This window comes from Mobula hypostoma, chromosome 13 (assembly GCF_963921235.1).
Source record: "Mobula hypostoma chromosome 13, sMobHyp1.1, whole genome shotgun sequence".
In the NCBI taxonomy this organism is placed as follows: domain Eukaryota; kingdom Metazoa; phylum Chordata; class Chondrichthyes; order Myliobatiformes; family Myliobatidae; genus Mobula; species Mobula hypostoma.
The window spans coordinates 65,559,493-65,583,909 of record NC_086109.1 but is presented as its reverse complement, the minus strand read 5'-3'; the positions used below and the strand labels follow the sequence as shown (position 1 = coordinate 65,583,909).

Here is a 24,417-nt window from a genome sequence, read left to right as displayed (position 1 = left end):
CTTTCTCAGAACCCGCTCCCTAAAGATGTCCTGGGTACTTTGTAGGCTAGTACCCAACATGGAGCTGACTAAATTTACAACCTTCTGCAGCTTTTTTGTCCTGTGCAGTAGCCCTCCCATACCAAACATTAATTCAGCCTGTTAGAATGCTCACCACAGTACATCTATAGAAGTTTTTGAGTGTATTTGTTGACATGTCAAATCTCTTCAAACTCTTAATATAGTCGCTGTCTTGCCTTCTTTATAACTGCATCGAAATGTTGGGACCAGGTTAGATCCTCAGAGATCTTGACACCCAGGAACTTGAAGCTGCTCGCTCTCTCCACTTCTGACCCCTCTATGAGGATTAGTATGTGTTCCTTTGTCTTACCCTTCCTGAAGTCCACAATCAGCTCTTTCGTCTTACTGATGTTGAGTGCCAGGTTGTTGCTGTGGCACCACTCCACTAGTTGGCATATCTCACTCCTGTATGCCCTCTTGTCACCACCTGAGATTCTACCAACAATGCTTGTATCGTCAGCAAATTTATAGATGGTATTTGAGCTATGCCTAGCCACACAGTCATGGGTATATGGAGAGTACAGCAGACACTCTCCAAGCACACACCCCTGAGGTGTGCCAGTGTTGATCGTCAGCGAGGAGGATATGTTACCACCAATCCGCACAGATTGTGGTCTTCCACTTGCAAAGTCGAGGATCCAGATGCAGAGGGAGGTACAGAGGCCCAGGTTCTGCAACCTCTCAATCAGGATTGTGGGAATGATTGTATTAAATGCTGAGCTACAGTCGATGAACAGAATCCTGACATAGGTGTTTGTGTTGCCCAGGTGGTCTAAAGCTGTGTGGAGAGAGCGCCGTGTTGATGATCGTGTTGCCGTTTTTATGTGGGGTGTTGGGTTTATGTTTGACTTTGTACTCACTTCCATGGTTATTCCTTGTTTCGTGGCTATTTGGAGAAGAAGAATCTCAGTACTGTATATTGCATACATACTTTGATAACAAATGAACCTCTGGATAAAGCGAAAGGCCAGAATGTAGTGTGTATCCAGCTCGATACTTTGGTGCTCTGCCTCTGGATTCTGTGGTGAGCTCCACAACAGTCAGATGCACGGTCACCATAATTTCAACTCCTTTCTAACTGTTTTATTGCAACATGGAGCTCGGGATTGACTGTTCCCATGCACCACATTGATCAAAGATCTTCCACAGAACTGCTGGCTAAAGATCAGCATGACCAGACTTCACCAATTGGATGGCCAATAGAGAAAATACCCGATGACTGAAGGAACTAAATTCTGACTCGAAGATATAGCACAATGCAAAGAACTAAATCAACTGCTCAGAAGAATATAATAACATTCAAAATAATGGCACATTGCCTAAACCAGATGGTTTTCAGTTCAGAGTTGATGAAAATAATGCAGCTCTTCTAGGATCTTCTAGATTTCATGTCATTCAACAATCTTTCACGGAAACTGGAAAGTTATGTTTGCAATTATGCCTTTTCAACATTGTAAAAGAGGGAAAGAAGGGAATTATAGATTCTTTAAACCAGGGGTTCCCAACCCAGGTTGGGAATTCTTGCTTTAGACTAATGTTTACTGTTGAGAAATTGTTACAGTCTCTCAAGAAAAATAGAGCAAATGAAGATGAAAGATTTTTGCAGATCGTTGACAGCCAACATTGTTTTGTTCAGACCATGTGATGCAACCTGAAGTAAATTTAATTTTTTTTTAAATGCCGTAATGGAATGCATAGACAATTAGAATGAACAGTCAATGATTATCAAAGGCGATCAAGAAAAGTATGGCATTGAAAACCAGAGCTGACAAAGTTGTATGGCCAGTAATAGACCAGAAGACTGGGAATAGTTCAGGAACCAGAAGGGAAAGGCTAAAAAGTAAAGAAGAAAGGATAAATATTGATTGGGAGAGAAAATTAGTAAGTAAAAGCAAAACAAACAGTATTAACCTCTATTGAGCTTCAAAAGAGCAGCTAGGGAAAGTGTAAGACTCTGGAAGGATGAGATGGGGTAAATTATTAATAGCCAACAACATAGTATCAGATAATGTGTTTTGATGTCTAGATTGAAGGTTGCTGCAAATACACTGAAAATTACAGATAGACTAGTTTCAAATGGGAATGGTTTCAAGTTCTTCTTTGCTACCTCAAGGGTCAGGGAAACACTAACGGGACTAGGGACTATAGGCAGCAAGTCAGAGGGACCCGTTGGCCTGCATCCACAGGTTTTAGAGGTGGCAGCCACAAACATTAGAGATACTATTGGTTGAAGTGTTCCAGAACTCATCCAATTCCAGGAGGATACGTTTGGATTGAAAATCTGCAAACATATTTTCCTCTTTCACACAGGGAGACAAAAAACATAGGAAACTATAGCCCGGTTAGCTTAATACAAGTTGTTGGCAAAATGCTGGAGTCAAGGAAGGCATAAGTAGGCATTTAGAAATGCTTGATGTAATCGAAGTTAATCTACATGATTCTCTGAAACATACATCATATTTAAGAAATTTGCTAGAGTTTTTGTTCTATTTTAATTTCACCAGTCCACAGAACTTGTTTCCAAAATGCTTCAGGCTTGTTTAGACGTTCCTTTGAACTTCTTGAATATAACTTTCTGGCCGCAATGCGCAAAGGTATGTTTGGAGAAAAAAGGGTGCAGAATTTCATGAAAAGAACACCTCTCCAACTGTAAAGCATGGGGGTGGATCGATCATGTTTTGGGCTTGTGCTGCAGCCAGTGGCACGGGGAACATTTACTGGTAGAGGGAAGAATAAATTCAATTAAATACCAGCAAATTCTGGAAGCAAACATCACACCGTCTGTAAAAAAGCCGAGGATGAAAAGAGGATGGCTTCCACAACAGGATAATGATCCTAAACACACCTCAAAATCCACAATGGACTACCTCAAGAGCTGCAAGCTGAAAGTTTTGCCATGGCCCTCCCCTCACAGTCCCCCGACCAAAACATCATCCAGAGTCTGTGGATAGACCTCAAAGAGCAGTGCATGCAAGACGGCCCAAGAATATCACAGAACTAGAAGCCTTCTGCAAGGAAGAATGGGCGAAAATCCCTCAAACAAGATTTGAAAGACTCTTAGCTGGATACAAAAAGTGTTTACAAGCTATGATACTTGCCAAAGGGGGTGTTACTAAGTACTGCCATGCAGGGTGCCCAAACTTTTGCTTTGGGCCCTTTTCCTTTTTTTGTTATTTTAAAACTGTAAAAGTTTGAAATAAAGAAGTTTTCTTGCTTAAAATGTTAAACAAATATGTCATCTTTCACTTTATGCCTTTTGGAAATCAGTTCAACTTTTATTCACTTAGCTATTCACAGTAACAGAAATTTTGACCAGGGGTGCCCAAACTTTTGCATGTCACTGTACATTGATTGAGTAGTTGAAAGCTTGGCAAATGGAGTTTAATGTGGGAGAGTTTACAGCTATGCAATTCAGTAAAATAATTCAAAAGGTAGACATAATCTAAATGGAGAAAAGGGGAAATCGAGTGAAGTACAGAGGGACCCAAGTGCTTTTGTTAATGAATCTCAAAACGGTAGAGGCAAATGCAATAAGCAGTTAGAATGGCAAATTGCATTCGTCTTTTATCACTGGAGGGTTGGAATTCGCGAACAGGGAAGCATTATTAACATTTTAAGTATTTTGCCAGAGCACAGTCAAAGATTTCTCCCCCTTATTTATTAAAGGATATATCAGCACTGGAGGTGGTCTAAAGCTCAATTCATATGTGCGTCAAACATACACGGTAGGTACTGCGTACCTTACGCCGTACTGTACGCCGTAGGGTGATGTGCACCTCTGCAAAAATGTAACTCACGCATTGCGGCGATGCAGACTGCAACAACTGTGATTGGTCCGCTTGGTAGCATCGCATTTCCAACTGCTTTTCTCCGCCATGTCTGTACACTGATGTGAAATAAATGGTTGGAGACCATGAACCAAATCGTCAAATCTACCTGACGACCTCCGAAAATATTTGAAATGCATTTCCTCGTCCATGTCTCTCACGAAGAAACTCAACACAGTGGCATAGAAACCCCATCGCCAAATAGCGTTTTGGTAGTGAATTGCAGAGCGACACAGACACAACTATGCATGCTCACTACGGCGTAGGGCTATACAAAAGTATAAATCAGGCCTACAGCGTAGCCCATATGCACAAGTATAAATCAGCCTTTAGGGAGATGCAGTGGGCTTATTCCTGGATTGAGATGATCGTCACATCAGAATCAACTAATGAAATCTATATTTGCTTAAGTTTAGAAAAAAGAGGTATTTTATTAAGGTGCAAAATTCTTAAGGGAGCATTAACAGGTCAGGTGTTGATAAGTTTCCAATAGTGGGAGAGTCTCAAATGAGAGCATATGGTTATACCAGATAAAGAGGTAATCATTTAGAAATGATTACAAATTTCTGTTGCAGAAGGTAGTGAAGCACTGGAATTCTTCACTCCAGGGCAGGGGATCCCAACCTTTTTAAATGCCATGGACTCTTACCATTAACCAAGGGATCCGTCGACATCTCCAGAAGATTTTGAAAACTAGATCACTGTATGTATTTAAAGAGAAGATAGCTTAAATTTGAAAGATAAAGGAATTCAGGGTTGTGGGAAAACTGGCAAAGAGAAAAGTTGAGGCCTGGGACAGACCCGTCATTATTGTATTGAGCAATGGAGCAGGTTTTAGGGGCCAGGTGGTCTACTCCTGTTCCTACTTTCTTGTGCTCATCTAACAAAAGAACATCTGCAAATATTATTTACATAGCAATTCCAGAAAGTATTCAATGAACTTGCTCAGAAGTTACTATAAAAAGTTAACCTCATGACTAAGGACAAACTATTAAGAGATTATGCAGGCACAGAGAGGGAGGAAATTGGGCTGGGCTTCCAATTAGGACCACGTAACTTCAGGATTTATGGTTGCCTCCTCTCATCATTGTATTTATTAAATGACATTGAGGGAATAGGAGGAATGAATTGAAATTTCCTGCTGACACAGTCGCATTAAAAAGTGCTTCTTAGATGGTGAACAGCTAGAAACAGCACTACAGCAAAAAAGGAAACTTAGATTTCTGTTCAAAATTTAAATTGTTAGAGGAATTGAAATACTGTTCCTATATTTAGAGTTCTAGATTGCAGTAACACAAAGCCCTTGTTGGACCATCTTGGAGTACTGAAAGCAGTTGCCCCACTGATAGAGCAAGATCAGGTTTTTCCCTAATATTATACAGCATGGATACAGGCTAGTAAAAACAAAAAAAGAACAAGCACCTCCAGATGCTGGAAATCCATCATCTCTACTGTTCTCATTCACTCATTGACTAGATAGCCTTATCTACAGCTGATCTCCCCGTTAACCCTGATTTTACCCTTTTAGAGACATCCCCTTTCCCACCGTTCCTGCTTTTGTCTCCTCTTTCCAGATTAATGGTCTTTGAGCTGAAATATTAACTTTTTCTCTTCACAGTGATATGACCTGACCTGAGCTTATCCAACATTTTCTGATTTTATTCTGAATTTCTTTGGACCTCCCAGTCTATACCAACATTTTAAGCACCTACCTCCCCACGTTCATCATTCAAAGGAGGGTTTTGTATCTAGATTGAGAGCATCCACCATTGGATATCAAAACCAGCAAATGGACTTTACCTGTTTTTATGTCCCCAATTAAAGCATGTTCAATATTGCGCTTGAAAACATTCAAGACATGGCTCACGCAGCTACCCGGGAAGCCATCCTATTACTCATTAGATTGAATGAAAGATAGACTTACCAAGAATAAAACCTGGACTTGAAGAATGCCATCACGAGGAGGAATTACACAAATTCAAGTCATATTTAAAATGTTGGAAGTAGAGTTTGATAAAAACTGTAAAGGTGTTATGAGGAGTTGAAACACAACAGTTTCACTGGGTTAAAGATCCCAGTCTTAAATGCTCTCCCGGATGATTTGAGCCTAAAATTGCAGGAGCAACTGGGCACTTGTACTGGGAAAGGGTGATAGAACCTTATAACACTGAGCCCAACTGAAAATTAATACAATTCTTAATTTCGGCCTTGTGTCAATAACAATTAGCAAATACTAAGGGATATGAAACCAGATCAGGTAGATGAAGTGAGATCACACTTCGCATTTAAATTTAGAACTGCTCAGTTTACATCTCCAACGCTGGGTCTGGGGCAGGGGGTCACTCTGGAAACTACTTGAATATCATACATTACCAAACAATATCTAACATTTTAAACAAATATTATGGCAAATATATACATATTCCTTTAAATCATGAGAAAGTGGTCCAACACAGCTAACAAGAAAATATACGAGAGCAATAAAAAGGTTATAATCTTACCAAAAAGAATCAAAGCCTGTGGAGGGGAAAAGTTTAGAAAAGGGATCAATAAAGTAAAGGAAAGTGGAACATGCGAGTAATCCAGTAAATAACAAAAACAGATTGAAAACTTCTGTAGGCACGCATGAAAGGAAAAGGTTAACAATTAATGCACGTCCCTTAGACACGAACAGGAGAAATTATTCTGGAGAATTAGGAACTGACAGGGAAATTAAACAAATATTTTGTGTCTGTCTTTAGGGAAGACTAAAAAAAAATCTGCAAGCATTAATGAAGGGCAGCAGGTAAAAGAATGAATGCAAGGCTGAAATAAATTAATATCAATTAAAATAAAGAACACTGGAGTAACTATTGTGTCTGAGAGCCATTAAATCCGCAGAAAATGATGAGCTGAATTCCAAGGATTTGAGAGAAATGGGGATATATTGTCATCTTCCAAAAATTCCATGACAATACCCACAGAAAGGAAATAGCAAAGGTGACCCCCATTGTTTACAAAGGAGCAAGAGAAAATAAATGAGGAACTTCAGACCCGTTAACTTGGCATTAGTGGCACAGAAAATGCTGGAAACTTTTTAGGAAGTGTTAACAAGAAAGTTTAAAAATATTAAGACTGGGAAGACACAACATGCATTTTTGAAGGTAAAGTGGATACAGAGGACCTTGAAAAGATTTAGATTAAATTGGACAAATTAAACCAGCTAAGCACCAGCTTGAACAGTTTCATTATTCATTATATTGGGAGAGGTGATTCCGAGTGAACCCCGAAGTGTTTCTCCTCACAGCCCTCCCATTTACTGTCCTTGCCCTTTTGTGTAACTTCAGGCAAGAAGTGGGGAAGCAACTGGAGGAAATTACGAGATACCGTACTGTGCAAAAGTCTTAATTGGGGTGCCTAAGACTATTACACAGTACTGAAGTAATTTTATATATTGCACTGTACTGCTGTTGCTGCAAAAACAAATTTCATGGCATATGTGAGTGGCGATAAACCTGATTCTGATTTGGGTCTCAAATGTGGACTGGAAGTAGGAAAGGAGGCAGGGAGAGGGGAATCAAGGTTCAGAAAGTGGGAAGGGAGAGGGGAGGGAGTGGGAAGTACCAGAAAGACATTCTGTCATGATCAATAAACCAATTGTTTGGAATCAAATTACCTTGCCAGTGTCTCATGGCTGGGTGTGTCTACACACACACCTGCCCCCACCCCTGGCACTGCTTTTCTGCCACCTGTCCCACACCTCTCCTGCAGCGCTCCACCCTCACCATTCCCAATATCCTTTGCTCCAGCCAGATTTACAAACTCGCTCTCTGCTGTATTATCTACAAACTTAATCAGTAAGATTGTAGAAAGATAATACAAAATTAGGATGAAGTGTTGATAGTGAAGAAGGTCACATAGTGGATTTTAATCAGTTGGGGAATAGAGCCGAGCAGTGGCAAATGGATTTCAATACAGATAAGCATTTTAGAAAGTCAAACTAGCATAGGACATATACTGTGAATGGTGGGAGCACTAATGAGTGCAATAAACAGAGAGCCTTAGGAGTACAAGTGTGTGGTTCATTTAATGCAGTGAGAAAGGTAGCAAGGGTGGGTAAAAAGGCATTTAGCACGTTGGTCTGCATCACTCAGGGCAGTGAGTTAGGATATTATGGTGCAGTTGCACAAGTCATTGGTGAGGCCGCACTTAGAGTACTGTGTACACATTTGGACACCCTGTTGTAGGAAAGATGTGGTTAAACTGGAAAGAGTACAGAGTTTTCTGAGGATTTGTCCAGGACCAGAGAGCCTGAAGTATAAAGAGAGGTTGATCAGGCTAGGTCTTTATTCCTTGGAGCATTGGAGATTGAGCAGTAACCTTACAGAGTGTTAGATGAGCATGGATAAGGTGGACGGTAACAGTCCTTTCCCGAGTATAGGGTAGTCCAAAACCAGGGGGCATAGATTAAGGGTGAGAGGGGAAAAATTAAAAAGGGACCAGAGGGACAGCTTTTTCCACTCAGAGAGGTGCTACACCTTTTTTATGTCATGGATCAATACATTAATCTATGGATCCCAAGTCGGGAACCCCTGTGCTAGAGGAAATGGCTGAGGCAAGTACAATAGTATCATTTGAGATGCACTTGGATAGCTACACATGGGGTGGGGCTTAGAGGGACATGGGTCGAATACAGGAAATTGGGACTAGTTGGGTAGATACTGTGGTCAGCAGGTACTTGTTCAGCCAAAGGGCCTGAACCTGTGCTGTATTGACTTTTGACAAATCTGTTGATCTTTTTAACTAGTGGGGTAGATATAGGAGTCAATGGATGCATTCCATGTATATTTCTGTCCTCATGTTTAAGGAAGGATGATGACACGTTGCAAGTAGTTTTGGTAGTAACCTGCTTAAACTTTTGCTTACTGTACTATTAACTGGAATGTGTGGGTTTGACGTATGAAGAGCATTTGTACAGCTTGGGCTTGTATCCACTTAAGTTTACATAAGTGAACAGGGACTTGATCAAAATATGTTTCCGAAGGACCCTGACAGAGTGGATGTGATATGGAAAGGATGTTTGGTCTTATGGGAGTATCCAAAATTATTGATCATTTAAAAAATACTCAGTTGTTTAAGACAGAGATGAGGTAATTTTTCCCTCAGAGGATTTTGAGACTTTGGAACTTTTGACCTTGAAGAGAGGTAGAAGCTACTTAATGAGAAAATGGGTGAAAGGTGATCTCAGGAGGACCATATGTAGCATCGCGGATATGAAAAGTCTTATTACATGATAGAGCAGATTTGAAGAGTAAATAGGCCTACTCCTTGTAGCTTGTAAGTTCTTAATGATTTTCAGATGGCCTTAAATAGAATACTGAGAATAGTTTATTAAATAATATTCACAAACACAGTATGATGATAATAAAATTGATATTGGTTGAGACTTTGTTAATGGATAGAAAGTAGAGAATAGGAATAAGTGGGTGAGTTTTGGATTGGAACCTATGACTCATGTGGTACCAAAGCAATTGGCGCTGGGCACCCTACTGGTTACAATTTATAACAATAATATGGACGAAGGCACTGCGGTAAGGAAAATACTTACTGCAGTAGAGCTGGATAGAAGTGGTTCAGAATGACCCAAAACCACAAGTTGCGGTCCAAGGTAAACCATTGTAAGTCATGCTTGGCTACTGGCATAGCTACAAGCATAGCAGCCTATTCATAATCATGAGGGTTGGTGTTTACCACTGGATGTATAGAGCACGAGCATAACTACACATAGACCACATCACAAACAAGGCGTTGACAGCCGAGCAGCGAAGTAATTACCTCACTATCTATCCACAGAGCGTGCAGGGTAGAGATAAGGGGGAGGGTCCAAAGCTGATAAGAAATGGTACAAGTATAATGGAAGGTTTGAATTGGAGACACCTGTTTGTAATAAAGAAAGTTAGTTCTGAAGTTAAATCCTGGGCCCTATGTGAGTGTTACCCATCTCCAGGCACCATGTGCGGTATATCCCACTTTACTGATTTTCACAAAATTTAATGGCAATAAGTTCTCGAGAGAATGAAGGAAGTGAATGGGTGACAATGTGGCAGATGGAAGATAATGCGATGTCATTCATCTTGATGGAGAATAGAAAATGGATGTACTTTTAAAGCAGTATTTGTATGCCTGGATACAATTCATTCAAACCAAACATGCAAATATTGCAGGCAATCAGAATTCAAACTGTATGTTGGCCTTGGAGATGCAAGAATCTGCAGATACAGGAATTTAGAGCCACAAATAACCTGCTAGAGAATCTCAATGGGGTAAGCAGCATCTAGAAGGAAGGCATCTAGAACAAAAAGGATTGTTGACATCTGGAGACAAAACCTTGCATCAGGACCTGGAACTTCAATATTTCCAATCCCCACACAGATGTTGCTTGACCCTCTGAATTCCTCCAGCAGATGGTTTGTTATTATATGTTGGCCTTCATTGTTGGAGTATTTGTGTCTTCGAGGAAAGACCAGGTCCTAGTGAAACCATTCAGGGATATCAGATCACCCTACCCAAGAAAGAAAACACATTTATGAAACAACAAAGATTCATCAAATTGGTTATTGGGAAGGTGGAGATTGCTTTAGGAGGATATGTTACATAGAATGTATCACAAAGAGTTTTAATGAGGCCTGACACAGTTGATGCTTCTTCTGGCAGGCGTGTCTAACTACAGTAGATCACAGTCTAAAAATAACAATTCAGGTGTAGCAGGACACACCTTCACCCAGCATGTGGTGAATCATTGTGCCCGAAGACTATATATACTCAGTAGTTAAATATATTCAGGATTCATCTGGATGCCTAACTAACAGATTCTTTATTCCCATTTGGAGGAAGGTCAGCAAGTCACTGGTGGGCAAAGGAAATGCTTAGTTAACATCAGAATCAGCCTGAAGAAATTTAACATCACATCCAAAAGCTGGGAGGACATTGCACTCAATTGATACGCTTGGAGGAAATCTGTTCAAGCGGGAGACGTGCTACATGAGAACGGCCTCTGCCATGCTACAGAGAACAAATGGCAGCTGCAAAAGGAGAGACTGAACAACCAACAGACCCAACCACTAATCACAACCACCACTGAACTCTGGCCCACACAGCTCCAGAATATGTGGATCCTGGATCGGCCTCCACAGCCCACTGAGGATCCACCAATAGAGAACCCCCGAGGAGAACTTCATACTCAACCTGAGCGATCGCACTATTAGTATAGTCAGGATAGAAATAAATAGATTTTTGGATATTACGGAATCAGTGATAGGGAGTTAGTGCAAGAATGCAGCATTAATCTAAAAGATCAGCTTGGAAATGATTGAACTGGCAGGCAGCACTGGATTCACCATTACCTGTAATCAATCCAAGACCATTATTCCGATCCAAAGTTTAAAGTACATATATGTCACTTTATACAACCCTGAGATTCATTTTATTGTGGGCATTCACAGTAAATACCAAGAAAACCGCACACAAGATGGCCAAACAATTTATGTGCAAAAGACAACAAACTGCACAAGTACAAAAAGAAAACCAAACTAAATAATAAATACATAACAAAATGAGATGAAGAGTCCTTGAAAGTGAGTCCATAGGATGTCAGAACAGTTCAGTGTTGGGGTGAGTGAAGTGATGCCCTTTGGTTCAAGAGCCTGATGGTTGAGGGGTAAAATGACAAATACTGTTCTTCAGACCAAAGAAATGAGACAATATAGTCTTTTTTTTGTAGGGAATCACTAATGACTGTATATCACTTTTGGTTAAATTTCTTTTAAATACTAACCATACAAATGACAACCACTAATGGCATTAAAGGCAGAAATGCTTCTGCAAATATTTTTCTAAGATTGTTCATTATTGATATCAACTGATATTGCACAAAAAGACAATGATCTTAGAAGGTACTGGGCTTCTCATTTTTCATTCATATTAATTTTTAAAAATTTCACCCTTACGGAATGTAAGAATTGGTGGATGAGAGCCAAGTAAATTCCATGCCATTATCAGACATTGCAGATTTAGACTAGAGGATTATGCAGAGGTAAGGTTTTCCATTTGGAAATTTTATACACATGAGGTAAATAGATCCCCAAATTTGCAGCAGTAAAAAAATGTTGAAATACATCCAAATAATGTCTCTCAGTGGAATGAATAGGAAAGTGTGTTTGTTATTTGTCTGAAGTACAAACAGAAGAAACAGATAATCACAGCACCTTACTGAATAGCTAATTAGTATAAAACACAGAAAATTAATCTCCTTCTTATTATTTCAGAGGAAGCCCCTAATACTCCATTTTCAAGCCATAGCAATAAACAGTGTGGCACTGTGAATCTGTGCCATGACGTGTAATGAACTGTGACACAGATGAAAGTAAACTTTATTAATAAAGTACATTTACGTCACCATATGCAACCCTGACGTTTATTTTCCTGTGGCATACTCTGGAAATCTATAGAATAGTAACTGTAACTGAATCAATGAAAGATCAACCAGAGTGCAGAAGGCAACACACTGTACAAATGCAAACTAGAAATAAATAGCGATAAATAACGAGAACATAAGTCCTGAAAGTCAGATTATTGCTTAGTAACTTTTAAAAAGATTGTATCGATTTATTCAAAAAATAAATATCATTGCTACAAATTAATTTCATGACCAAAATTATTTTGCTTCTTTTCCTAACTTCCACTTTCTGTTACCTGAATGACTCAGTACATTTTGTACTGATTGTTCGCCTTGCGTCAGTGGTCGCATAATCAGGACTGGTAAACACACCAAGCTGCTCATACAACTATCCAGCACCTGTTCCCATGCTTTGTGTGATCGTGATCGGGGGGGGCAAAGCAAGTGCTACACCTTTCCCAAAGGGACCCGCAGGCTAGCAGAGGGAAGGAGAGCCTTATACTTCCTTTGGTAGATACACAACTCCACCCCTGCCATCCTAGCCCAAAAATAGTCAGTTTTAAAGGTAGACCTCTGACCAGCAGAGCAATGTGGTGCCCTAAACTGCATCATGGTATGCCTTTTGCTCCTTTACAAAAAACTTACTGAAACATTCAAGATCCTAAGGGGGCTTGATAGGATAGCTGTTGAGATGTTTGCACTAGGGGGACATGGGGTAGCAATCTATTTATTTATTTATTGGTTGGCGTGTACCTGCGTGCGTGCGAATCTGTGCGTGTGCGTGTGCATGTCCATGATGATGTCTTTTTCATGGCTTTTTACAAGGCACGGAGCGAGAGGGAGAGACTGTGTGGCAAGCCACTCGTCACACAGACATTTTTGCAGTATTTTTCCCTTTATTTTACAAGGTCCAGTTGCGATCTCGACACTCAACCCGGCACGGATGGAAAGCGTACTCGAGAGCGGACTCGACCAGTTTCGAACCCGGGAACCTCTGCTCTCAGGTCCAGCGCCAATGTCCTTGCGCCACCAGCCGTCCCAGGGTAGTCATTTAATGCTGAAATGCATATGAATTTCTTCTTAGAGATGATGGCAAATATTTGGAATTCGCTGGCCCTGGAGGATCTTAGGGCCAAGATGACTGGAGGATTTACAGTGGAAGAGGAAGAAGCCAGTGAGTCTTGGGAGTCCAGCCACGATCACATTGAACGGCAGGACAGGCTTCAGTGGTTGGGTGGCCTACTTCATCTTCTATTGTCTTGTAAAGTCAATTTTTGGCACAACATTTGCATTTTAGTCAATGACATCATTGAGTCAGACCGGAGCTTGTCTTCTCTCTCAAATCCTGAAGTCTACCTGCCCTTCTCAGCAGGGTTCAGCAAATTCTTGATGCCTTCTAAGTGACCTTTCTTCTTGGGATGTTAGCAGCTGAACGCAACTCAGTTGGAGCTTGAGTATTGAGTACTAATTAACTGGCCGCTGACATTGCCATGTTTGGACTTCTCCAAGTTCCTGGACACTTTCTCATTGTTAAACATACTATTGCTTCATAGAATTAAACAATGCTTAACACTAACTGCTTTCTGGAAGCTTTTAAGGATGTGGAACCCCATCCTCCCACCACCCCACCTGGGATAGGGTCCTCTTTGACTCACCTACCACCCCACCAGCCTCCGTGTCCAGCGCATAATTCTCCGCAACTTCCACAGTCTCCAATAGGATTCCACCACCAGGCACATTCTCCCCTTCCACCCCCACTTCCTGGAGGGATTACTCCATACATAACTCCCTTGTCCATTTGTCCCTTCCCACCGATCTCCATCCCAGTACTGTACTTGTCCTTGCAAGCAGAGCAAGGACCACACCTGCCCCCCCACTACCATTCAGGGCCCCAAAAAGTTCTTCCAGATGAGGTGATACTTCACCTGAGCGCATTTTGGGGTCATTTACTGTATCAGGTGCTCCCGGTGTGGCCTCCTGTATATCAGTCAGACTCAACGCAAATTGGGAGACAACTTCAACGAGCACCTATGCTCCATCAGCCAGAAAAAGTGGGATCTCACGCTGGCCATTATTTCAATTCTATTTTCCAATCCCAATCCAACATGTCAATCCACGCCCTCCTCTACTGCCACACTCAGGTTGACGGAGGAACACCTTGTATTCCATCTGGGCAGCCTCACCCGATAGCATGAACATCGATTTCTCGAACTTTCAGTAATTGCCCACCCCCCCCTCATCATTTCCTCCATTTGTTTCTCTCTCTCACCTTACCTCCTCACCTACAATCACCTCCCTCTGGTGCTCCTCCCTCCTCCCCTTATTCCACGGCCTTCAGTTCTCTCCTAATCAGATTCCCCCCTTCTCCAGTCCTTTTATCTCTTTCACCAATCAACTTCCCAGCTCTTGACTTCACCCACCCCCTCCCAATTTCACCTAATACCAACCACCTTGTACTTCTTCCTCCCCTCCCCCCACCTGACTTCTCATCTTTCTTTCCCCCAGTCCTGTTGAAGGGTCTCCGCCTGAAACTCTTCTCCATTGATGCTGCCTGGCCCACTCAGGTCCTCCAGCATTTTGTGCGCATAGCTTTTGAATACTATTGTCACCGTGTAGTTGTTTCTATCAGAACAAGACAACAATTTCAATGGCTTGTTTACTGGCTTTTTGGTAAAATAATTAACATGTCAATCTTCCTTTGTAACCAACAGGGGCACTCCTGAATAAAACTAAAAAATGTCAAAATGACACTATGTTAGCATTTAAAGAATTGATTTGCAAAGCATAAAGCAAAAGTCCCCAGTCTGAGTCAGGAAGAGAAAAGACCTTAATCAAGGCAGGATGAGCAATTTTGTTTCAGGAATTTGTGGAAGGTGTTGATGGTGGATCCTCAAGCAAATTCCCATCAGCTAAGCCAACAAAACAAAAGCCACTTTTTTTAAAAAAGTGTTAAAATACTGCAACATAGTGCTCCTTGTTCAAGGAGATGAGGTGTTGAGTTTCAGATAAGGACAGTGACAGAGTAATAAATCCTAACAAAACAAATCTTACTGTACTATATTTATGCATTACATAAATTCACTGGAAGCTTCTGCCTAATTATTTACATGGCATTCTGCCCGAGCCATCACAGCAAAGATCACAAGACACAACGCAGTCGCTTCCTCCACAGATTTCAAGCAATATCTCCTTTATAAAAGGACGTCCATTTAGAATAGAGATGAGGAGGAATTTCTTTAGCCGGAGAGTGACAAATCTGTGGAATTCATTGCTTCAGGTGGCTGTGGAGGCCAAGTCATTGGATATGTTTAAGGCAGCGGTTGATAAGATTCTTGATTAGTCAGGGCATGAAGGGATATGGGGAGAAGGCAGGAGATTGGGGTTGAGAGGGAAATAGATCAGCTGTGATGAGATGGCAGAGCAAACTCGATGGGCCAAATGGCCTAATTTTGCTTTGATATTTAATGGTCCCATATTCGGAAATTTTAGGGAGGCACAAGTTACCTTAGTATTGAAGTTTCGTTCCAGTTGCTCCCTGTACTGTTTGATCTGTTCACACTGATTGTCCCTCAGCTCCTGAAGCATTTCGGCTAGTTTGCGTTTACTTTCCCTCTGGCGAAGGACCTCTCTTTCTTCACGCCTCGTTTCCCGTTTTCTCTTGGATTCTATAACCTCCTACAAGATCAAACATCACAAAATAGTCAGGCAGGTTTTTGGATTCGTTCTTCATATTCCAAACATGCATTTCTAAAACTGGAGGAAATCAGCAGATCAGGCAGCATCAATGGAAATGAATAGATAATTGAAGTTTTGGGCCAAGACCCTTCTTCAGGACTGAGAAGGAAGGGGGAAGATGCCAGAATTAATAGATTGGTGGGGTGGGGTGGAGAGTAGGAGGCTAGCTGGAAGGCGATAGGTGAAGCCAGATGGGTGGGAAAAGTCAAGGGCTGGAGTAGGAGGAATTTGATGGGAGAGGAGAAGGGACCATGGAAGAAAGAGGAGGAGGAGGGGACCTAGGGGAAAGTATTAGACGATTGAGAAGAGGTAAAAGGTCAGAGTGGGGGATAGAAGAGCGGGGGGGTGGGGTAAAAATCTGTTTACTAGAAGGTAAAACCTATGTTCATGCCATCAGGTTGCAGGGTAGCCAGATGGAATATAAGGTGCTGCTCCTCCACCCGCAGGCTGGCTTCATCTTGGCACCAGAGAAGGCCAAGGATTGAAATGGCGAAATGGGAATCGCGATCAAAATGTTCTTCGCTAGGGGAACTCAAAAGAAAGGAGGTTCATTTTCACTTATATTGGGCATTCATGACACCAATTACTGAATACTCTATGAAGTGTAGCTCTCCTTATTTAGGAAGGAAATTAATGCAATAGAAGCGGTTCAGAGGTGAGTTACTACACCAACAGCATGAACGAACAAATTATCTCATGAGAAAAGGTTGCATTGGGTAGGGTTGTATTTGCTGGTCGAAACAAAGGGATGAGGAATCATGGCACAGTGGATAATCCATGGGTGCTGATAGGGACAGCATGCAAAGAATATTTCTGGTTGGAGTATCTGTAAGCAGGGGTCATTGTTACAAAATACGTGGTCACCCATTTAAGGCAGGGTGATGCGAAATCTGTTGTTCCAGAAAATGTGGCAGGTCTTTTAACTCTCTTCCTCAAGACAGTTGGTAGGTTCATGGCTAGTCAGGCCGTCAAAGGTTACGGGAAGAAGGGAGGAAAATGGGGTTGAGAAGGATTATAAATCAACCATGATGGAATGGCAAAGCAGACCTGATGGGCCGAGTGGCCTACTTCTGCTCCTATGTCTTATGGTCAAAAACAGTGTTGAGAGCAAACCCTATGACTGTGAGTAAATTAGATTTAAATAGACACTTGATAAGCGAGGGATGAAAGGTTTTCATGAGTAGTCAGGGATGTGGAGTTGCGACTGCTATTTATTCAGCCATGATCTTATTTGTATGTCACCTCCCCCTTGGACACATTTATATTTGCTCGCCCCAAGTATCTTAACCTCCTCTTCCACACGAAGGAATGCAGAGTATCCATTTAACATTTGTTTAATGGATTATAGTGCCACCTGTGTCTGTCACTCATGGGCCTACATTTCCCTTGGTTAATGCTTTTCTCCTAATATACAGTTCTAACAAGTCAATCAACCATGTTTAATTCAGTCATAAGGATTAATTAGTGACACGACTATAGTGACCATTTGTCAGTAACATAGGCGGCAATTACAAAGGGATTGCTCAAACCATAAATTAAGCACGCAGGCTATTTCTGGAAAGTAAAGCAGCTGTCAACATCATCCTAAAATGTTACTTGCATACTTCAAGCCATTCAAGGCCAATAAAATGAGACAGGCAGGTCTGCTTTCGCTCTCTCTTTGGAATTAACATTAGCATTTAGGTTGCTGGGACAAAGAATGCTCCCTATATTCAGAGACAGTTTGATCTAAAATATAGAACCAGGAATGCCAGGTTTTAATGAATTTCTGAAAGATTTTTGCAATAAAATAAATTAGTAACTCAGCTAGTATATATACTTTCTACTCTAATGTACTACCAATAAGGTCTTCTGTTCTTAACCACTTTAGTATCACTTTAAGAATTTAGTCTCTATTTTACTCTATGTCTGTTCTTTTGCTGTTATTTGCTGAACATTTAATTTATAGAATTACATATTTTGCACAAGATAAGCTGCTGATGGAAGAGCAAATGTCCAAATGCAACATTTAAGAGAAACTTGGATAGGTACATGGATGGGAGGGGTTTGAAGGCAAATAGTCTGGATGCGGGTAGATGGGACTAGGCAGAAGATAACTAGATAGACCCAAGGGCCTGTTACTGTGTGGTATGACTCTATAAGCCTTTAATCCTGATTTTGCTATTTACCTTTTTTGCTGGTATTTTTGCCTTTAACGTGTGAGGAGATAAATTTGTCAAGTAAAACGTATAAAACGTATAAACCGAAAGGTCCTGAATTACATTGTCCTTTATTTGTATGCACAGAGAAATGAAAAAGCAAAATGCCCCTGGAAAAGTTGTATCATATAACCATATCAGGTTTTTTTAATATTAATTTGCTCAAATCTAGAATAATGTCTAATCATGTACCCCTGCCATCAGTAGGAGATCTATTTGTTTTTCATCAGATTTCCATAATCAATAGTTCCTGGCTCCTTTGCCATTAAGAGAAAATATTCCTAATGTGGATTTCAGAACATCAGGGGAATTGCTTTCTCAGTGTTGACAGCCAACCCTCGAATGCAGCTTCTCAACTGTTTAAAATGTCACAATGGATATTACTATTACTTAATATTAACGGTACTTAATACGGAATAAGTTATTCCTATCACCATTTGGTATATTCTGATTCAAGTATTACAAACTTTAAATTGTCAATGAATCAAATTAATTGAAGGATGCTCACGTCTCCTAACTATGAATGTTCATTAGTTCAATTTACTACCCATAATTAACACAACTATTAAGGAAGGGCAGTGTGAAAAATGTGCATTATGAAGTTCAAATCTTACCAGTACTTTCTAAAATTTTTTGCAAAATTATTTGGCAAGTTTACTGTGGTATTTAAAAGTTCCCTTTTTCTCTCAAAGTGAAATATTTGATTCTAGCACCTGGTCTTGATCTATGAAGGAAATTCCTTAAATGTTATGTACTGATCGAGTGGCTTCTCAACATCAAGCCTAATATGACCTGCTCCTTGTCTGTTCTGCAATGCTTGCAGATGGCACAAAAATAATGGTATTTTTTTGATAGCAAGGAGGATAGTGTTAGGGAACCCTGTTATATAGATCTATTTGTATGTTGGGTAGAGCAATGACAAATAGAACTCAATCCTGGTAAAGTGAGGTGATGCATTTTTGTGTTTTATGAAAGGCAAGGTTCGAGGGAGGATCAAGGGACCTTGATGTTATAAGTCCAAAGTCCCCAAAGCTGAGGCCCAGATAAATAGGGTGTGAAGAAAGTATACAAGATGCTTGTACTTATTAGCAAGGAGTATAAGAAAAGGGATGTCTTGGTACAACTTTATTAAACATTGGTTACACCACAGCTGGAATATTATTGTATGTGAAGTTCAGGTGCCAAGCAATAGGAAGGACACAATTTTACTGGAGAAAGTACAAAAGAGACTCACAAGGATCTTGCCTGAGGTTAAATGCTTCGGCTATATGAGTTTTCATTGGAGCAGTTGGTGGGGGTGGGGAGGAAGGGGAGTTCTGAGAGCTCCTGGAGGTATACAAAATTATGTGAGGGATCGACGAGGTAAAGAGTATGAAACTCTTAACCCTTGGGAATATGAGGGTTAAAAGGGAAACAAGGAACATTTTGTTCAAGGAACCTGAGGGTTGTTGGGAGTCTTGAACGCACTGTCTCTGAATCTAGTAGAGGCAGGTGTTCCTGCAACATGTGTAGACCATCCGAATGAGCACTCAGTTCACCAGCAGATAGAAAGCGGATCGGGGATGAGAAATGAGATTTGTATAATTAGGTACTGGTTGGTCAGCGTGGGCATGGTGGGCCATAAACTGGCTGACGCCATTTGAAAATAACATGTTTGCTTCAATGCACAATTGCTAACTTTGCCTCTGCATCCTCCCAGTATACAGCATCTCAACTATCAAAGAGAGTGGACAATGGTAACCAGCCTTCCAGTCTTTGCTGCTTATACCATACTCCACTTTGTCTGTTTACCCTAAGTGATATCTACCCCTTCCCAACTATTACAATTACAGCTTTTCTCAATACAAATCCCATTCCTTTCTAAAATCTTGTTGTATTGAATATTTATAATCAGGCAGCTAGCCAGTAGCCAGATACTTGTCACAGTCAATATACCAATCCTTCTAATTTGAATCTATGTTTCTAATTATTAACTTCTTTAAAATGCCACATGCAAAGTGAAGCAGAAACATGCGATTCAACAGAAACCGGTCCAATCCAATGTGCATCTACATCATATCAATTCAATGTGTATCTACATCATATCAACACACCCTTTTCTGCTCCATGTGCTTATCTGGCTTCACACTGAACGTATTCAAACTATTTGTCTCAATATTCACTGGAATAACAGGTTCCAAATTCAGTGGGAAAAGAAGTTTCTCCCAGATTCTCTCTTGCAATTATGAGGAGATCCTTCCCATAATTTGTATGGCCTTTTCAGCAATTTATATTTCACTTTACTCATATAAGGAATTAATACTCCTTTTATTGGACAGGATTAAGCAATTGATCCTGGAGTTTTGTTATGATCTGCATCAGAACCCTTATACAGAAAGGAACTTCACTAGGTGCTTCCAACAAGTGGCTTCTAGTTACAACGACATACACCAGCAAACGGAATCACCCACGGGGTGGCACAGTGGCGTAGTTGTTAGCACAATGCTTTACAGTACAAGCGACCCGGGTTCAATTCACGCTGCTGCCTGTGATGAGTTTGTATGTTCTCCCCGTGACTGTACGTTTTCCTCCAGTTTCCTTGGTTTCCTCCCAAAATCCAAAGACGTGCTGGTTGGTAGGTTAAAAGGTCATTGTAAACTGTCCTCTGATCAGCTAGGGTTAAATTGCTGGGTGGTACGGCTTGAAGGGTCTATTCTACGCTGTATCTCAATAAATGTGTAATACAACTAACAATGGCTTGCGAAGGAGGTTGTCTAGGGTTACAACACAATGAACTGCAAAAGTGGGCAACAAAATGGCAGCTGAAATTTAACTAACTCCAAACAAGTGTGAAGTGATGCAGGTTGGGGAGTTAAGCCGGGACAGGACACACACAGTGAATGATAAGGTTTGGATGAATGCTGAAGCACAGAGAGACCCGGGGCACCAATATAGTTTCCTAACAGTATTGTCACGGGTCGACAATGTGCTGAAGTAAACACGTGGCACACTTGCCTTCACCGGTCAGTTCAATGTTAAAGCTGAGAGCACACCTGGAGCTTTGTGAGAAATTCTTGTCACCATACCATAAGAAAGATGTAATTAAGCTTGAGAGTGCAGAAGAGTCTCAAAAAGATGTTTCCAGATCTGAAGGGCTTGGGTTTCAAGGGGAAACTGGATAGACTGGGGCCACTTTTCTCAAAACAAAGAAAGTAAGGAGTGAACAAAAAGAAACTAAGGGGTGACCTTATGAAGGTTTAGAAAATTAAGGGGCCATAGGCAAGGTGGGTGATCACTGTCTTTTTCCTGGGGTAGGGAATTCTAAAACGAGAGGGCACAGGTTTAAAGTGAGAGGGGAAATGATTAAAAAGGATCTGAGTGCCAAGTTTTTCCACACAGAGAATGGTGGGTACATGGAGTGAGCTGCCAGAGAGGTGAGAGGGATTGATAATATTACAGTGCTTGAAAGCCTTTTGGATGGGTTCATGGCTAGGACAGGATTAAAAGAATGTGGTCCAAATACAGGAAAATGATTTCAGCCCAGGAAGGCACCTTGCTCAGCAAGGACAAGTTGGGCCGAAGGTCCTGTTTCTGTGCTGTATAATCCTATGCATCTATGATTAGTACATGGGTGCCGTGCACAATTCTGATTTAATGGAGACAGACGTGAGAGAACGGAGGAATATCTGGAGAAACTTCTTAAATGCCTTTTTCGCTGCCGCTGTTACTGTGTGATCCTGAATCTCCGGAGGGAAAGGCCCCAAATCCTCGGCTTTGCTTGTTGCTTGGCGGGCGGGACGGGGTCAAAGCACTCGGCAGAGATAGTGCTCGGTGCTCGGTGTTGAAGGGCTGGTCGGAGGCTCGAAGCTTTTGGACAGACTCAGAGTCGGCTGGGGTCGGGTGCTTCCAATGCATCGACAGTTGTCGGTGCCTGGAGGTTTATGGCAGAGAGAGTTTCTCCCTTCTGCCGCCTGCTATCGGGGACTATCGGGAGTCGATAGGAACTTTGAGACTTTTTTTTAACCGTTCCCATGGTCTGTTCTTTATCAAATTATGGTATTGCTCTGCACTGCTGTAACTATATGTTATAATTATGTGGTCTTGTCAGTGTTAGTCTTTGGTTTGTCCTTTTTTTGTGAGATCACTCTGGAGGAACACTGCATTATTTCTTAATGCATGCATGCATTTCTAAATGACAATAAACGAGGACTGAGTGTCCTCACAATCTAATCTAATTGTGTTTTCTTTTGAAACTGGCCTTAGTATCTCAATGATTTCAATACATACCTTTTCATAGAGGCTTTTCTGGAAATCTAACTGCCCCTGTAATGTTTGTGTCTTGTGTTCCAAGTCACGTCTGTGTAACATTTCATCCTGAAGGTGTGTTTTGGTATCTTGGACAATTGAATTAGCCTATAATAAAACAGAAAAGATAATACAGAAATTATTTTTTTCTTCTTCTGACTAGGATGGGGATCAATAACTCTAATACAAAATGCCTACTTTTGCAAGCTGAGCTTTGACTTCAAACAGTTCATTCTCCAAATTCTTCTTCTCCCTCAGCGATGCAGCCAGCTCAGTCTTGTTGGAATTCAACAGAGTTTCCTGGTCTCTCAACTGGGCTAAAGCAGATTTCAACTCAGCTTCCTTTTTAGCATTTCTGAAAGCATATAATATTACTTCTAGTTTATTCGATGTACACGTCAACTTTTCCACTTGGACTAGAATTTATTTATCAGCCAGTCTTTAAAAAAATTAATTTGATATCAAAACACAACATGATTCTTTGGATGGATTTACAGCAAAATAATCTGATTAAAGGACATCTCGCAATTTGATTTAAAAGAAAACATCAGGTAGCAGAAATACAAGACTAGTTTTGTACTAGAGCTAAAGTCTGTTTCCTTCTCTCTTCCAGTTTATATAATCCCTTCTCATGTTCTATTAGCTCTCAATTATATCTTATTCTGCACATTAAGTTATGTTAAACACTATCACACTAGTTGCAGATACAGGATTACCTCAAAATTTTAGTCCAACAGTGCACTCCTAAAACATCCCAGCATCTGACCTGCTTTACTCACTGTTGCTGAGTACTGATGTGAAAGCTTCAATCCATTTAGTGTACCAGCGCCAACATGCTGGGAGAAATATAACACAACTGTTTAAACCTGCAAAATATATCCACATGAAACTATTTAAAAACTCTGAAGACATAAAGTCAATACTTAAAGCAGCAATTCCTCAAAGCTGACCAGTAAAATTCCTGTTGTTTCTTCCAACTAAATGCCTAAAGCATTAGTTTTGAGGAGATAATCAAGGAACTACCATGACTAGCGATGAGAATATAAAACGGTCATTTTTATGGACATTTAACAAAATCCATTATATTTCATTTTATACTTGTTTTTAATAGTTAAATTGCATCTGACATAGATGGTTAAATCCAGCATCAACCAAGATTAGGAGCTGCCAGTCTTATTTAGATTAATTGTGTGAATATTTCCTGTAAAAATTCCTTCCACATTACAAATTCCTATGATTATATTTATAATGCGGATCCTTAAGGTCATTATAGTCAGCCAAAGGTAATGGGGGTGAGCTCCCCACTAACTATTAAATGCTCCCAATGGTGTGTGCCTCAAATAGCCTCTGACAACCAAGTCCAGCTCCTGGCCTTCACATGTGGCTTAACTGCTGAGCCCGGTGGAACCGTTTCCACTGATAGGAGAAAGGGCAAAGGTGGGTTACTGGCTTCAGGCAGATGGAGCTCGTCAGCTGTGGTTGGCAGCTCATCTAGGAGAAGGAAAACTCTGATCTCAAACCTCTGCCGCCTTGTGGCTATATCCACGCAGGAGTAAACCCCAAGAGAAAAATCCAGAGCTGCAGTTGCTAAGACAGTCCTACTTTGAGTTCAACACTGACTGGCAACTCCTGCTACGTAGCAAGAGCCAAAACTGTATTGGCCTCTACCATTACTATGGGTTCATCAGATGCACGGACAGAGAGAACTTGCTACACGGGCAACAGCTTGCTCTCCATATTGTGTTGCCCAGGCTTGCGTTTCTAGTCAGCTAGGACAAAACATTCATGGTCGATCCTGACCAACGGAGGCCCTCATGATTATGACATCTATAATGCTAACTACGTTCTTAAACTTGTCACGCTGTAAGGACATGTTACC

General features: G+C 40.9%; 1 protein-coding gene across 2 annotated transcripts in view; it reads right to left on the bottom strand.

Moving 5' to 3' along the window:
* Positions 1 to 24,417, bottom strand: part of LOC134355647 (lamin-L(III)-like) — a 109,719-nt gene that overhangs the window by 66,276 nt on the left and 19,026 nt on the right. For both annotated transcript variants that reach the window (XM_063065860.1, XM_063065858.1), the window contains exons 2-4: positions 22,737 to 22,893; positions 22,521 to 22,646; positions 15,826 to 15,996 (exon numbers count right to left, since the gene is read on the bottom strand). In XM_063065860.1, coding sequence (XP_062921930.1) covers positions 15,826 to 15,996; positions 22,521 to 22,646; positions 22,737 to 22,893 — 454 coding nt within the window. The remainder of the gene's footprint in view (positions 1 to 15,825; positions 15,997 to 22,520; positions 22,647 to 22,736; positions 22,894 to 24,417) is intronic.